This window comes from Chaetodon auriga, chromosome 8 (assembly GCF_051107435.1).
Source record: "Chaetodon auriga isolate fChaAug3 chromosome 8, fChaAug3.hap1, whole genome shotgun sequence".
In the NCBI taxonomy this organism is placed as follows: Eukaryota; Metazoa; Chordata; class Actinopteri; order Chaetodontiformes; family Chaetodontidae; genus Chaetodon; species Chaetodon auriga.
The window spans coordinates 7,405,521-7,423,148 of record NC_135081.1 but is presented as its reverse complement, the minus strand read 5'-3'; the positions used below and the strand labels follow the sequence as shown (position 1 = coordinate 7,423,148).

General features: G+C 40.7%; 1 protein-coding gene across 1 annotated transcript; it reads left to right on the top strand.

The window, feature by feature from the left end:
- The first annotated feature begins 2,950 nt into the window (after nt 1–2,950).
- On the top strand, nt 2,951–16,813 carry dpys (dihydropyrimidinase). The gene is made up of 9 exons (XM_076738246.1): nt 2,951–3,481; nt 5,918–6,076; nt 6,215–6,394; nt 8,169–8,358; nt 8,598–8,754; nt 9,070–9,211; nt 10,148–10,290; nt 12,829–13,036; nt 14,213–16,813. Exons 1-9 carry the CDS (start codon nt 3,230–3,232, stop codon nt 14,270–14,272), a joined length of 1,491 nt encoding a protein of 496 aa, XP_076594361.1. The 5' UTR covers nt 2,951–3,229; the 3' UTR covers nt 14,273–16,813.
- The last annotated feature ends 815 nt before the right edge of the window (nt 16,814–17,628 follow it).

Genomic DNA, 17,628 nt, shown 5'->3' with positions numbered 1-17,628 from the left:
GATAAATTATAAGGATTACTGTAACTACTGGTGGAAACTAAGTACATTTATTTATGCACTGTCCTTAATTACAATAATAACAATATTGTGCTTTTTACTCCCCTACTTATCTGATAGCGACAGTTAAGAGTTAAAATCTTGTAAAGCTTGTACAAAATGTGATGACCCTGCCATAGACACTAGACAAAGATGTATCCAGCTACTTTACTTACACAAAAGTACAAAAGTAATATTTTGAGTGCAGGCCTTATTTGTATTTGTACTTAGAACTCCACTTAAAGAGAAGGAAACAGGCAAAGCTATTGATGGCATGAAATCTGTTAGAATGGCAGGACAAGATAGGCTCCAAATAGACCTGCATAAAAAATGTAAAACAAAATTACTGAAACCATAATGGTAGTCTACCTAAATCAGTGACAGGAGCACGAATCAGACTGTCAAAACCAGGAAGAACCAACAGAGACCAATAAGTCTATTAAATTCTGAATTCAAAATCCTGTGCAAACATTTAACTAAGATGTTAAAACACATTTAACATATTTTAAGAAATAGCCTTCATTTTGAAGGTACTGTCAGAGTACACTATTCTCCCATAACACACCTGATACCACGGGACAGGCTGGCCCTGGCTGTTCTCAGACCAAGTATGTCCGTGACTCCTCCGGACCTTCAACAGCCTGTGGAACTCCCCTGTCAGCCATGGCCTCTGGTTAGACGCGTGGTGGTGGCTTTAATGTGAGGCACATCATCAGTGCACTTGGTGATGTAGGCAGTGACTCTGTGTGTTCCTGAATGTCAGTGTGTTTGTTGTTTGTGGCTGCCTGCTAAAACATGTCCCAGTCTGTGGTGTCCTGAAGTGCGGAGGTGGCAGCCTCTGCCACACACATACCTCCCAACCAGTTTGGTGACTTTCGCCCTTGGTCTGTGTGCCAGAGAGGCTGAGGTGGGGCACAGGTTAGGCCTTATACACTCTTTTGTGGGTTGCGTAAACCAGGTCCAGTGTGTCTGTGAGGATTACTTCCCCTTGTTGGAAAATCAACATGCTGGTGTGTTGTTGGAGGCTTGTTCTTCAGGTCTGCATGGTTGAAATACCCAGCAAGAGTGAGAAACCCATTTGGGCGAGCTGTCTGTTGCTCACTGTTGACTTCAGTTCACTGGGTGCCTCGTTGCTGTCGTTGTTGGTGGGACTGGAGGAAACGTAAACAGCATAGACCATTGACCAATATGTACAGTTGTGTATGTGTGTGCACATGCTCTATATTTCCTTTTCTCTATACACACCCACATGTGTGCACACACATGCTGTACACACATGATAGTCTGACTCTGCAAAATATTGACTTCATTCAAAATGTATTTGATTACATTACATGCTTAAAATAGGAATTGTATCTTGACTTTTCTTGGACTTGGAACAGATATTTTACATTTTATTATAATAATATAAACCTGAGACCAAGATTACTACTTCAAAATGCACATTTGATAGATTTCCAAAATAAAGATTACAAAAAAGTAAATGAATAATAATCTGACCAACTGTCTGCCGTGATTGAGATTCTTTACCTCATTATATTGAATCCGGTGTCAAAACCTTCCACTAGTATCTATTTTCAATCAGCTTTGATCATATTCGGCTCATAAAATCATGCCTGACATTCACAAACAAACTATTCACTTGGACAAGCTCCTCTGGCTGATTACCTTTACATACAATTAATGTTGTGATGACCCTCGCAAAGACAATTCATCTTCTGTTCCAAGGGAAAGGAGTGGGGATGGCATAAATTTCAGTATAAATATTAATCCTACATATGAGAAATGTTTGCAATTACTTTTGTTCTACACAGAAGGACCCGATGTCCTAAACTGCTTATTGAGATCATTTTTGCCAAGTAAAAGGTCTCAAGTTTGATAAAATGACCTGTGAGAGTGATGATCAGAGCGCCTTACACCAAAAATTTAAATATGACAACAGGTGACCAAAAGACTTCTAACACACCACTTCAAACCCCTGTTCATTCATCATGTTCACACACTGTCAGTGCTGCAGCCAGCTGACAATGCGCATTAAGGCTTGATGCCAGATCAATTTTAATCTTCATAACAATAGTGCACACAAGCTCATTTGAGATTGTGACAATATTGGAAGAGACGGTACCTCAAGTTGGTAAGTCTCTAACATCCCAGTGGAAAATGCATCACTTCATTTAGAGAAAGAAAATCAAACAGGAGTGTGGTTTCATGCTCTCCCGTGGCTGATAAATAATGGACTACTTACAGTATTAAATCCTGTATGACACAGTTTGTTATGAGTCAAGTTTTGCTTGTTTACACTGCAGACATCTATATGTGTTTTGCACTAATGTAACAGATTTAATGTGCCTGATATATTTTTGAGGAAACATTATACACATAAATCCAGAATGTCGTATTATAAATCTGGCGGAAGAACTTTAAAAAAAGAGCTCTCTTCCAGTTTTTTTTTGTGCTTCCTTGTGAAATAAATGTCTTTTACGTAATGTGCTGTGTGCACCTCTTGAGGGGGCCATGGCGCACCCACGGTGCACAGAGTGGATGGAGCAGGGGGGTCAACGAAGGACAGCAGTTCATGTTCTGCCCCCTAGCGTCCCAATCCAGCCATGACTTCCATCGCATTACTTGTGGGTGACATTCCTTTTAAAAACAGGCCTGTGGTGGCCAAAAATGTAGTCAAATCTTTTTCCAGCTGGATCATCTGACCGCAGAGTGGAAACCAGCTGAGTGCTGTGAAGGAGCGTCAAGAGGCGGACCAATTCACTGCAGCCCATTGTAAGCAAGAGAGCAAGGCGGTGTCCGACACACACACACACACACACACACACACACACACACACACACACACACACGCTTTGTCTGTAACCCCCGCTCCTCCCCCTCCTGCTCAGTGCGTACACACAGAAGCCACCACACATCATGTAGTTGACCAATCACGAGTGGCTTGAACGGAAAAGTCGAGAGAAAAAAAACAAACAAACAAACAGACAAACACTCCGATCGTTCACATCAGAGTCGGCTATAAGAGCCGTTTTGTTCGCGACCGACACATCACTAGATCCTGTAACTTTGCACGCATCCATATCTCACATGAACTTTGGAGCTGACCACCAGGCGGCTGTGACCTCTATGAGCACCACTGCTCACCTCAGTTCACTTTGCACAAACTCTCTGTGAGCGCTGCACAGCAGGAATGGCGGAGCCCAGCGGGATCCTGATCAAAGGAGGGAAAGTTGTGAATGAAGACTGCTCTGTGATCGCCGACGTGTACATTGAGAATGGGAAGATAATAGACGTTGGGCTGAATCTTCAGATCCCAGGTGGAGTGCGAGTCATCGATGCCACCGATAAACTGGTGATACCGGGCGGAATCGACACGCACACACACATGGAGCTGGCGTTCATGGGTACAAAGGCTGTGGACGACTTCCATATCGGTACCAAGGTGAAGAACACACTGCATTTACTTCACACTAGCTAGAAAAGGGCTGAGCTCCTGACACATCCAAGTGCGTCAAGCTCGACGCAGGCGGACAGAGTAATAACAGAAGTTGAGCGCTTTCTCACCATCATAATCTCATCTAGTTTCCTTTTCGATTTCCTAGAATGTATGAATACATTTATTTAAAGTTTCAAAGCCTTTTGAGAATAACTCTCAGAGGCATATTCATCTTCATCACTACATCCTGCTTATTGTCACATCAGTCGGATCTTTTAAGGAAAAGTCCTGCAGATTTTACTTGAGTAAATATGCAGGAGTAGTAGCATAACAACAGGCATTTGAAGCACTAAATGTAAAGGTACTCAAGCAGAATGGGCCATTTCCAAATAATGTATTTTATTATTATGTTATTGGATTATACATACTGATCGCTTTAATGTTGCAGCTGGAAAAGGTGGAGCTGATTTTAACTGCTTCACATAGTGCTGGGCTGCTGGGAGTCCAGCTCAATGCGCTCTACAAAAAACTCACCACGATGAGTTTTGCACCGGTTAGATTTTTTGATAAACAGTATCATGGATTTTGACTCTGTCGACATGGTGGAAAAACATCGGCACGACCAACCAAAAAGGTTCACAAGGGCCAGAGCTTAACGGGAAAAGGGCCATAACTCACGAAAGAGTCTTGGTCCGCCCACTGAAGGATTTTCAACACGTCCTAAGGGGGGCATCAAAAATACCAAAGATGTGTGTTGCTCAAAGCCCAGTGGACAGTCCAGTTTAGGTGGAGACACTCTGGAGGCAAATATTAACCAAAATCCGAAGTACCGTGTTGAGTGATGCAAGCAGGCTTGGCCAATGACATATTTGCTCATAACTCAAGATGCTTTTGCGCAGTCGTGATTTAACTCACTGGAGACGTCCTGCGCTGGAGACGTCTCCTGAACATGCTCACTGAGTTTCGTACAAATCCGATGAAGAGAGGACAAATTTGAGTGCACACTTACTGAAACGCTGCAGCTTCTGTGACGATGACAGAAGAGTGTGATAGGTCTCACTCACTGTCGCTGTAGTGACTTTGCTCACTTTCCTGAAGCATTAGTCACTGTTGCTCGCAGCTTTTATTTTAGCCGATTGAGCTGCTTCCTTCTGTTCACTGGAGAAGGGCTTGGACCCAGAATCGCTGCTTGCAGCTAAATTCTTGAAATAGAATAATGCATCAAAATGTATGTGTTGATTGTGTTTTGTATAATCAATCAGAATCTGCAGACCACCTTGCAACTTAAGTTATCAAATGAATGGAGTAGCCTCTGAACTGAGGAGTACAAGTATGAAGTCTTAGAGAGTAAAAAAGTACAATGTACAAGGACCTCAAAATTAATTATTTTTTTGCTGTAAACCTGAAGTCTATTCTGAACTTGTCTGGCTTAACTTACATGTTTGGAAGGAGTGGCAATATATTTTTGAACAAAGAGCCTCATGAATACATATATCTTTATATCAGGGCTCCACACCCTTGTACATTACAGTTTAACAGGCTGCTGCACAATAAATCAAATACCAACCAGCAGCTTGTGAAGCTCCATCAGAAGTATGACAGTCACAGGTTTTAGAATTGAGGTGTAAGAGTGACATGAAGCATCTTACAGAGGAGCAAAGGGGCCAGAGAGTCGCTGTCTGAATGCATCGCTCACAACACTGCAAAATGTTGTGATGTGGCAAAAGGGAAAGAAGATGTAGCAATTACAGCAAATTCTCCCCAACACTAATTAAACAACACGCTAAGCTGCAGTCTAATGGCCGTCATTGTGAAACAACCGTCAAAGCCCAACACTGTACTGCAAGCTTCACATAGGTATACGGATGTGGCAGGGCGACTTAATCAGATTATGTGTTGTCCCTGTCATTGTGTCCACCATAATGAGCTTTAGAATGTTTTAAGTCATATCTATGGTATCAACAAAAAAATTTCTTTGTGTCAGTGTGACACAATGCCTGTACCTGCTCGACTGCTCCGCTCTCACTGATACAGGTCTGCAAAACAGTTCTGCTGTTTCCTGAGTGACACTGGTATTGACGCTGTGCTGATAAAGGTGTCATAGGTTACTACAATATGTTGAGCAATGTGAAGCAAAATCCACCAACATGAAAACATTTGTGCATGTGTACTCTTGCACAGTTATCTGTTTTCATCCAATATAACCTGCATGTATCCATATATCATCATTAATAGACAGTTTATCAAAATGTTGTCAAAATGAAGTTGGAAATGATTTTTGCCAACCTTCCTCTAAGCCTCTGCGGACAATAAATATCACACAGGAATCAATCAGTTTTTCAAATTATTTTTGCTATTTTTATTTTAGGCATCAATGCACTGGTGCCATTCAGACATTAATGTTTAACTTGCACCTGTGTGGTAACATGTGTGTCTCACCAGGCCGCTCTTGCAGGGGGGACAACAATGATCCTGGACTTTGTCATCCCCCAAAAGGGAAAATCTCTCCTGGAAGCCTACAACTGTTGGCGTAAGACAGCTGACCCCAAGGTCTGCTGCGACTACTCACTGCACGTCGCCGTCACATGGTGGAGCGATAAGGTGAATGAGTAGATCATTCTTCATAAATACAGAAAAAAACATTGTATTTTGGCAAAGAGTTACATCACAGACATATTTGTCAATGCGATACATCACAAACATGGTTATTGAATGACTCCAAACCTTTGTCTTGTCCAGGTTAAAGAAGAGATGCAGACACTAACCAAAGAGAAGGGAGTTAATTCCTTCAAGATGTTTATGGCCTATAAAGATGTGTTCATGCTGCAGGACTTTGAGTTGTATGCTGCCTTCTCCCAGTGTAAGGAGATCGGAGCTATTGCTCAGGTGCATGCTGAGAATGGAGACCTGATTGCAGAGGTCAGTATGAGCAAACATGATCACCTGTTCAATCACAGAAACTGACAGTAGGGACAGAGTTTCTTGTATTGAAGAGCTGCTTTGATGTTTGGTTTTCCCCATTTTTGTTAGCATGTATGTGATTTCCACTCTCAGGCTGTTGATGTCCTCTTGAAGTAAGATTTTTATAGTGCAATCAGAGTGTTAGTAATATAACAAGCGCATTAACAAATACTGTAATGGCTCAACACTTTTCACATTCACATTGGTCATTCTTCCATTCATGGACAGTGATGCAAATTTACCAAAAACTCAAATCTCAACAAGATCAGTCCTAATCATCTCATAAGTAGAGAAGCATACATGCTGCAATCCTCTTTTCCAGGACAGATTTGGTGAGGACAGATCAGGTAAATAATTTCCATGTGTAAACACACCAAAGTCTAGAGACAAGTGTCGGTTAATGTTTAGCCATGATGGAAGCTAAGTGTTTCTTCCTTTAGGAGACCTGCATCCTGTCATGGAGGAGTCCACATTTGACAGTATTTGTAATAGAAAATGCCAAATTGCATTTTAATATTTGAGAATTTCTGAAAATTGTGATTGAAGTGACATGTTGATTATTCCTACATGTTCCAGGTGGTTCACACTCCACTGACACTGTCTGTAGTAGCAATGAGAGCAAGCGTTTAGAAAAGCAACTTTAGGATCGTCACAAAAAAGGTTCATTTGTCACATTCGGAAAAGCACCAGTGTAGTTAGTAACATTGATAAACATTTTCCATTAACGTGCTGGTTCCAAGGCCTTTGTATTATACTTAGTGGCTAACTGCCATGATGGAAAGGAGCCATTATTAATGGTATTAGTTAGACCTGTATGTTTCTGCTAAATGACCAGTTTTCATAATTTGTATTTTTCAAATGTCATGACAGCAGTTGACCACTAGGAAGCAGCAAATGCCTAAAAAATGAAACATGGATCTCTGGTGGTGGGAAACACATGATTAATGCTGACAGTCGGAAATGTGTTAAAGGTGTAGTAAGCATGAATTATACTGTTAATGCAAATGTTCTGTTTGGGGTCCATTGGACCCTCAGTGACAGCCAGAAACATACATTACATAACGCTGTCCAATCAGTTTGATAGCTCAGGATACCTCCTAATTTAATTAGAACTGCTTTTAAACAGGTCTTTGAACTGATCACATAGTTCAAAAGCTTGCTCCAGAAAATGATGCCTTACTTCTGTTTGGGTTCTCAGCTGAGACCTCAGCTGTAAAACACAGTCAAATTCAATTCTCTATATTTGTGAGGGGTTTAGACTTTGTAGTCTCTGGGGTCTAATTGACCCAAAACAATAGTAGCACCACTATCTAGGAGAACATACTCATACTAAACATATGGAAACATAAAACATACAAAACTTATTTGTTGGAATATGATGGAAATACTTGTTGTTGTTATTCCCATACTTTATCATTTTCATCACATTGCCCAAATCACCACTTTAATGCTTTTCTACATATTTTAAAAAGGTCAGAAAAACAGGTAGAAGATCCCAAAACAATAAGGAGGTAAAGCCAATGTCAACAAATGACAAGGGTTCAAGTATTTTTAAAGCACTGTGTTGACTTGTTGATCATGTTTTTTTATATTCTCCTTGTAATCATAGCTTAGTTATGTTAGTTAAAGTCTGTTCCCACTCTGTTGGACAGATACTGTGCCGTTGTTATCCATTCATCTCCTTTAACCTTTATGCTGTCTTGTTGTCCCCATCCCTGCTGGGACTCAACAGGGAGCTAAGAAGATGCTGTCTCTGGGCATCACAGGACCAGAGGGCCATGAGCTGTGTCGACCAGAGGAGGTGGAGGCAGAGGCCACCCAGCGGGCCATCACCATTGCCCACGCTGTCAACTGCCCGCTGTATGTGGTCCATGTCATGAGCAAATCTGCCGCCAAGGTGGTGTCTAATGCACGCAGAGATGGTGAGTGTGGGCTTGCTGCCATCTGCTGTTGGAATAGGACAAGGTTGAGAGATGATGGCCCTACACATGACCTTTTGAAGGACAAAGCCAGTCACTTTTCATGCTCAGGCTTGATATTCACTGTTGTTCCTTTTTTATGCTTAGAAAGCAAAAAAAACAGTGTTACCATTTATTTTTTCTTCTTGTCATAGTGGAAAAGCTTCAATTTAGTTCTAGTGTTTTTTTCTCTCTCTCTACAGGCCGTGTAGTGTTCGGGGAGCCCATTGCAGCTGGACTGGGCACCGACGGTACACACTACTGGCACAAAGAGTGGGCCCATGCTGCTGCCTTTGTCATGGGTCCTCCACTCAGACCTGACCCCAGCACTCCTGGGTATCTCATGGACCTACTGGCCAAGTACGTGGAACTTGTGTAGCAACCGATAATGTCACTGCAGAATATAAAAGTCCTACAAAGTGCCAGTGTTTTTGTAATTCATCTATCTGAGCCATTGTTTTTTTTGAAGAGCATTGAAGGGGGACAGAGGAAAAGATGCTGAGGCTGACATGACAATGTGATACAGACTGGAATTTACACAAATGGGCTACTTTGAATATTAACTGAGCCTCAGCGATGACTAAGTAATTGTAACTGCTTTCTATTTTCATTTGTTCAATCCAGCATCTATTCTGTCATTCATCCATACATATATCTATCTCTCAAATGTGCTAGTGATGATCTCAGTGTGACGGGGACAGACAACTGCACCTTCTCTGTGTGCCAGAAGGCTCTCGGCAAAGACGACTTCACCAAGATCCCCAACGGAGTGAACGGAGTGGAGGACAGGATGTCTGTCATCTGGGAGAAAGGAGTGGTGCGTCCGAATAATATGAACACAATTTATCAGACATTGTTCAACACTGAGACTGTGCCAAAGTCTGAAACTGCACAAGTATGAGCTACCTGGCAGCTACTAGGCAGCTTTCCGTCATTATCTGTGTAATTACACAGTTTGCAGTGATGAGGCAGTGGGCTGAGTAAAGAGATGCATAAAACAGAGCCAGCAACAACTTAACTTAAAATTAAATTGAGCGTTTTGAATTAAAAGTCTCTATTTGCTTTGGATGTATCTTACGTCAGCTTGACACTTTTTACTGTGAAGCATTATCAAGGCTGACTCATCATGTATGGAGGCCAGATTATTGGGAGAATATGCATCATTTAGGCACAGCATCACTTAAAATTACAGGGCTCTTACAGGGGCCCCTTTGCTGATGTCACGTCACGAAGATTTGTCATGTCTTGGGGCCCTATATATGCATCTCCACAACAGTGGGCGGGGGTCCTTTGTATATTTTTTTTAATCCTTAGTGGTCCACACTTACATTTTTATCATGCAGTTTGTTAGCATAAAAACACATCCTCTTTTAAATGTGTTAACTCCAATTAACTCTGCTCTTTTCTTATGTATTTCAACTGAAATACAAGGATTTCTGTTTTTTTCTCCAATACAAACAGAAAAGGCAATAAACTCTGGGAGCTGCAGATTGCTGCAGAGAGCAGACGTTGCATTTTCTCACCGTTGTTGTTGTTGAAGGCGGTGTTTCAGCCCCGCTGCCCCAAGGCCACTGCAAAGATTTACCACTTGCAACAGTGCTTACACATCACACATTAGATGATATTTTGGCGGAAAATTAGTTGCCTGCTGCACAGTTAAGCACTGACCTTTGGTCTGCTAATTCTGTATTTTGTTGTCATCCACTGTGGCCCCTTACTCAAAGCGACTGCTTTGTGCATTTCCTCCCCTCAGCACAGCGGCAAAATGGACGAGAATCGATTTGTAGCTGTCACGAGCAGCAACGCTGCAAAAATCTTCAACTTCTACCCACAGAAAGGCCGTATCGCCAACAACTCCGATGCTGATGTGGTTATATGGGACCCCAAAATGACAAGGTGAGGACCCGACTCGAGTCATTCAGCAGTATGGCAGAGAGCTTTTGAAATAGAGCAGGAAAAGTCAGCTCTTGGACACTGAGTGTGCCTAAAGTTTGAGATGTGCTCAGCTCCATCGCGCATTCAGAATGCTCTCTTATCTCTCAGCAAGTTCAACTTTTCTGCCAGTGCTATCAGCAGCTTCGACTGCAGATGGTGCTCCTGAAACACTGGGCAAACTTGAAAGCACATCTTCAGGGTGTCAAGCATTTGGTTGAATAAGATAAGGTTTATAAAGTTTAGCAGTAAAGCACACAGGATATAGACACAGGCGGCTAAAAAGAGAAGTGGTGCATCTGTCATCTTGTGCCACCTCAACACACACACACAGACACACACACACACACCCACTAACGTAAGCTGATTACGTTTGTGCCCATATCCAAAAGTCACACTATGTCATCACTTATCTACAGCTGCAAATGAAAGCATAACACAATTTGCATATGAATCACATTCATCAGTCATCAAAAAAGACTGTCGGGATGATTAATTCCTTTACCATATTTGGTTATTTTTTTAAGAGGGATTCTTAGTCACTTACATAAGGTAGATGCGCACAGCATCAGTGGGATGATGCTGATGGGTCATGGTGAGGATCCTAAAGATGACGAACATTTCACGTGGGAGCTAAACCAATTTTCATAGTACACAACACACAGTATTAAAGCTATTTTCAGGTTCAGAGTATCATATGGCTGTGTACAAAAGCTGATCACATGATTGCTTCTTTCTCTTTTCCTGATCATTCTCACAAAGTCCCAGATATGGAGCAGAGGACAATGTGCTCTTCTGTGGTGCACATGCACAGATGCAGACACGGAGGACAGTTTGCATTTCAGTAGCTGGCGTACTGTAGCACACTCAGGCTTATATAACCCAGAACTGCACTGCACTGTTTGCTGGAGAATCTGGGCTGAGCCCCTCAGGGAAGTCGCTAACCGCTGATGTGAATTGGAGAAGAACACATTACACCCCAGTGTAATTTGCTGTAAATGAATTCACTGGTAACATAGACCGGATACCTTCACCCTGCTCACTGTGGAGGAGATGACAGTGTTTTTGATCCTCTCGGGCCTGTCATCCTCGGACTTCACCTGTTTGTGTTTCTTCTGTGTTTACCACGTGTGCATGTCCGTCGATGTTATAATGCCTTTCAAGCATGAGAGCATCTCATGTTTGATTGCTGCATCCGTGAATTCATCTGTGAAACTGTGTAATTAATTGCCCTCAGCGCAAGTGTCGCTTCGTAACATCCGAGGCCAGGGGCCACAAACAGTTGCATAACCAGAAACGCCTCGGAAGCTCAGTCAATTGCCTTGGTTCTCATAATTAGGCTATTTGAATAATGAGGCCACATCTTGTTTTTGTCAGTGCACAGTAGGCATGGTGTCTGGCTTTACAAATCAACAGGAAATGTGCATGTGTGAATGGAGGAAACGAGGGCTCACAAAAAAAAGAAAAAGACATTCAGTGTCTTTCTGGCTGAGTCAGATTTATTCCACTGTTGCTTGTTGATTTAATCTTTTCACCTATATATGGTATTTTTGTTAGACATCATCACTCTGTACTATGGTTCACAGCTTCACAGTTTTGGTTCACTCTCACCATTTTTAACATCATTTTAAACCAGTGCATGCTGCTGAAAAGCCAAATATTCTTCTCGGGAGATGGTGGAGACCAAAAAGTGAGCTACAAGGAGAGTGGAATATATCCAAATAAAAGCTAATGTTGCTTTGTATCTGCTGGATGAGTTGTAGCTATTTGCTAACAGGTTTTCCATATCAACTTAAATGGAGTAATGCTTTTTCCTTTTACTGCCAAGAAGCTGTGATTGGAGGTTCAAGAGTAGCAACAATAATACCTTCTATTCCATAGAATATATAGCATGAAAATATTTAAGCAAAGTAGAAGTATCTCAGAATGGTATTTGATTAGACTCGCACTGGTTACATGTGGTTGGAGAGAGATTGTAGCAGTAGCATAGTACAGTACAAGCAACAGTATTGAATTATGAGATTTACATAAATCTTAATTTAAGCCACATATTTACCATGAGTGCTTTTAGGTCAATCATTTGAAGTATTTTAATCAGACCTGCTAATAATCTCCATTATCGCAGTCTGAACTTTATTTGGGTGAAGACTTGAAAGTGGCGTCTGTTTTGTGTCTCTACATCAAAGCTTATTGTTATTCAGCGCCCCACTCCAGCCTGTTTACAGAGGAGAGCGTCACATGTGCAAAAGTTGTAAATAATACATTGTGCTTTATTGCTTGTTGCTGCACAGTAAGTGAGCTGCAGTATGAGTACATCTCGGCCTGAATCAATCAGGTTCAGAGCAGAACAGAATGCATTAACGTTTCACAATAGGTCTATGGTGCTATTCAGAAAGCATGCAGCCATTACCACAGAGGCTGCATGTGACAAAGCAGGTTGGTTCTAAAGTAGCTCTCAGTAGCTGTTTGCAAACCTGTAGTTGTATCTTTGTGTCTTGATAGGAAGATATCAGCCAAGACCCACCACCAGGCTGTGGACTACAACATCTTCGAGGGTATGGAGTGCCACGGTGTCCCTGTCGTCACCATTTCCAGAGGCAAAGTGGTCTACGAGGAAGGACAACTGAAGGTGTCACCAGGGCACGGCAGATTCATCCACAGAAAGCCCTTCTCTGAATTTGTTTACAAAAGAATCAAGCAAAGGGAGCAGGTCAGTCAAGCCCCACAAGTTTCATTTCTAGAAAATAGCACCTCACTTAGTAAAATTAGTAAAAAAAAAAAAAAAAAAAAAAAAAAAAACACTCAACACTGGTTTCCTTAAACTGTGGGCTTCAGGTCTGTATCCAGAATCACTCTCTATTTGCTACTTGGGGCATGAAATTATCTGCCATTTTATTTGAATGTCAAAAATCAAATGCGCTTTTTGAAAACTAAAATGAAACAACATACATAGTACCAATAGCACGTTCAGTACTGAGTTATGTAAGTATTTATTAAAGTGGCTATAAGATGACTGTGTAATGTGAAGGGAGTCACTCTGAGAGACAAACCAGACTCTAGACTTCACAGGACCATTCTGACTTTCACGTCATTGCTTTGGATTGATCTTACTGTTTCTTTTATCTTATTCTCACTACATCACGCACAGTTGACGAGTAGCTGATGAGTATAGTGGAACCTTCAGCCACTAAGGTACCACATATTTCCCTCAGGAACTGGTGGAGACCAAAAACAGAGCTGAAAGAGAGTGAATATTGGACTCTCTTTTGCCCGATGGCCAGAACCACTACTTAAAATAAATGCTAATGTTCATATGTGTAAATACACAACTGTGCTAACAAGTTCACCGTATCATCTTAGTAGGTAATATACCAGTATGTCAGTGTTGTGTTCACAACTTTTTTTCTTCTGCGGCCAAGTGGCCATAACAGTCATTGTCACTGCTCTTCATTTCCTGCACAAATTATACAAACCAGTAGGTTTTTTTTTTTAAGTTTGGAACAGATCCAGGTCAGATCCTTCTTTTCTTTCAGCTAAGATAAGCTTTCTGGCTCTAACTCCATTTTTTCCATACAGACATGAGAGCAGTATCGACCCTCTTATATAACTCTCTACTTTCCAAACTTTTAAGGGAATAGTGAGGGAGTCATTGAGGGAGTGATTTCAACGCAGCCCAACAATAAAGATAGCCGGGGTTAATTGTATTTGTTCCATTTATGTTGTTAATTCATCATTTGTTCTTCATAAAGTGAGCATACATGAAACAGGGGACACCTTTCAGAGAACAGAGATTTAGACTTACATTGAATTTAGGAACCAGATCCTGATGAGGTACTGTACACAAAGGTCACTTAACCTTTCTTTCTGCTTTGTATTCGGCCTGCAGGTGGGGAAGCCTACAGCTGTGATCAGAGAACCCTATGAAGGCAAAGTCATTTCTGTCTGAACAACTGACCTAGAACATGAAAGGCACTTTGAATCTCCAGCTGTGTGTCTGCAGTCCAAACCAGGAGCTACCAAAGCCCAAAAAAACTGAATGCTGCCTCGCTGATAAACCTGCTCAGAGTGGCTTCTACATTTTTCCCATGTGGCTTCTTTGATGTATTTCTGCTAGTTATACACACATTGTTCAGTCATTTTAATCACAGTGTGCAGTACAGGTGTTGGTGGTGTTGATCGTTAGGTCAGCTCTGATCAACACTTAGGCCAGTGTTCTGTTGGCAGATAATACCTTTGTTATATTTGTTCAACAGTGTGAGGTTTCCAGGTCAGCTCAGCTCATTACACAGGTCAGTAGAACCCACTGTGCTGCTGAAAATTAGATTTGCTCCAACATCCATTATGCAATCAAGGGATGAAAACAGGGCTTACTGTGCATGATTTCAAAGTTTAAAAAAAAATGTGACGTGATCACAAAACCGGATCGTTCATCATTATATAATTGCACATATTATGTGTGAGTTTTACTATTAATCCGTCCATTTCCATCCATTTTCACCCGCTTTACTATCAAATATTTTTTAAAAACTGACTTAAACTGTAAATGTGCCTGATTCTTCTCTTGCTTTTTTAATTTTCAACCCTTTTTTTCTTAAATGTTTGTTGCCATTGGTAACAGGACTGGTGTTTCTCACCCAAAAGCATCCTTCCCTTTGAAGAAATAGTCATTAAAATGCACTGACATGCATGCAAGTATTAAGATTTTCTTTGCTGACCCAGATTGACTCTATTTGCATATTCAGCAGGATGGCACATAATCATCTGCACACCATCTATGCCCATGTATGGACTGCATTCATTCCTTCCCATGGTAAAAAGGTCTGTGGCTGTCACCGAGCATCATGTGGCAGCTTCCTATTGGGCTGGCATGCTGGCGTGGTATAATGCCACAGGGCCAGTTGAGACATAATGTGAGCTTATCAGGTCGCCACACGGGTCAGTGGCAGCGTGTGAGTCACAGGAGGCCTACTCATCCTTGAGCTGTACCACTTCCTTCCTCTTTCCTCTGACAATAGAAGGGACGGTGCAGGGCAGGCAGTGTGGGATTGTACAGTGGAGACTGAGTACCTGAGACGTGTCCTCATGTCTGTTGGAGAATTGGATTTCGTAGAAGTAGTTAACAGGGAACATGGAAAAGTTCATAGCGGTGATTTTACATTTAAATTAACTTGGAAATCGAGGTAATGGTTCACATTAAACATTGAATCATCATAATTCCACTCATATAACTGAAGGTCCATTATTTACGCCAATGCCGACCATTTCAGCAGAGTTGGAAATTATTAAGATAATTTAATAATTTAAATTAGTAGGTCATTGCCTTTTTGAAACTGAGCCACATATAAAAGTGCTCTATTATTATTATTATTATTAACATTATTTGTACATTACAGTAAGTACAGTATAGTAATTAGTAGTTTTTTGTGCAGTAGATTACGGTCACACTGGGGAGCATGTCACCAATCACACACATAGCATGGCTATTGGTCTAACTGCATTACTCACCATAACTAATTGTATAACATCAAAACAGTGAAGACTTATTATGTCAAGCACAACAACACAAGTAACAATACAGGAATGCACAAAAAATGAGTCTTTTGTCCATGATTCTGTTGCCCTGGTGTATTTTGGAAGATTGATATAAACTCTTACAAATTTTAGACTGATTTCAGTAGGAGATTTTTTTTTTTTTTTTTTTTTAATCATTGTCCATCACTGCCAATTTAATTCAATTCCAATAAAAAATAACACATAGTTGAACTTGGACTGTCAAATCGTACACTGCAAGACTTAACCAATAGCTTTTGACTGATTGAATTTCAAAAAAAAATTACATTAAATGAACAACAGAAATGTAACGCTTTGGAGGCAAGTTGATTGGAAAGAAACTGAAATAAGAACAAGTGTACAAACAGTGTGAAGCAGTAACAAAAGGTTAAAAGAAATCACCTTCTAACACCTGTGAGATATTAATGGACAGTGACAGTGTGTAAGTGGAAAGAGGACAGCGCTGTTCACTGCACATGTAGGGGACATCTGTCTTAGATTATGTAAGCAAATATCACTGTTCTACACTCTGCAGATAAGCATTGCACATGGAGGTAGAATACAGAAGCCTGCCTCTGCTTTTAGGTTAGAAGAAGCTGTTTAGCTTCATCTATTATCTGTTCATTAAAATATTACAGAGTGCTTAGAAATAACCATCATGAAACCATATTTGTAAACTCAAATCAGAGGTGCACAGTAAAACATGCAAGTTTATTTCAATGCCTCCAACAAGCCCAGAACTTTCATGGCATTTACTATGTTGTTGATATATTTGGTTAGCTGGCATTACGGTGGCATCTATCCTAAATATACACTGTGCAGTATATCCTGTTATCTTACATGGATTATGCCCACAGTTTGGAGAGTATTCACTGTAGAATACTCTCATCTGCCTTGTTATATAATGAACATCATGTAATATGTATGTAATGTCTCACACAAGTAAAATGAAATTCACAGTTGCTCAGTACTCACTGAAGCTGAACTGAATTGAATTATAAACTCTTGATATATAGTCTGCAATTGGTTGGCTATTATCAATATGAAAGTGTTGAATTTATGGACTGTTATCCATGGTTACCATTATTGCTATTTGACATATCCTGTTCATGTAATATGATCTCACTTAACTACTATAGCATGCTGGATAACAATAATACATTCAGGCAGAGACAAGCAATGGAGCACAGTGTTTAAGCATCATATATTTATTCATAAAAAAATATTCAATGAAATATAATGTAGAAAATTATCTAGATATGGTGTTAAAAATAAATATTACACAAGACAATTCAAAAGCAGTGACACACATACACACGTGTGTGTGGTCTATAGCAGTCACAAATATTATTCTAAATATCAGAAAGTTTCAAGTCCCTCAGTTGTGTTTGGTGTTGAGAATCAGTCTGGTATGAGAACTTTCAAATCTGTCCTCGTCTGTGATCTAGTGTTAGAGTTGTTTGTATTCAGGCTATCTCCATAATCCAGAGTAGATAGCACAGTGGAGTGTGTCATGCTTTCCTGTTTTGAAAGGAGCAAAAAGTTCTGTATGCTGTCCTGTGTCTGATTTTCATCATTAGTACTTAGTACTAGAACAAGCTTTAAAAGAGGTCTGGAGGTCACGAATGGGAAATAAGCTGGTATCATCAGTGTAAAAATGGACATTGCAATGTTCTCTTGGGAAATGAATACTATTTATGGCCCATTATCGATCCCTGTGGTACACTCTTATCAACCATCTGCAGACTTGAT

Bases quoted from the DNA above. Each gene is read 5' to 3' on its own strand.
- dpys (XM_076738246.1), top strand. From the start codon at position 3,230: ATGGCGGAGCCCAGCGGGATCCTGATCAAAGGAGGGAAAGTTGTGAAT. The intron at 3,482-5,917 runs GTGAAGAACACA...GTGTCTCACCAG, and splicing joins ACTTCCATATCGGTACCAAG to GCCGCTCTTGCAGGGGGGAC. The intron at 6,395-8,168 runs GTCAGTATGAGC...GGGACTCAACAG, and splicing joins ATGGAGACCTGATTGCAGAG to GGAGCTAAGAAGATGCTGTC.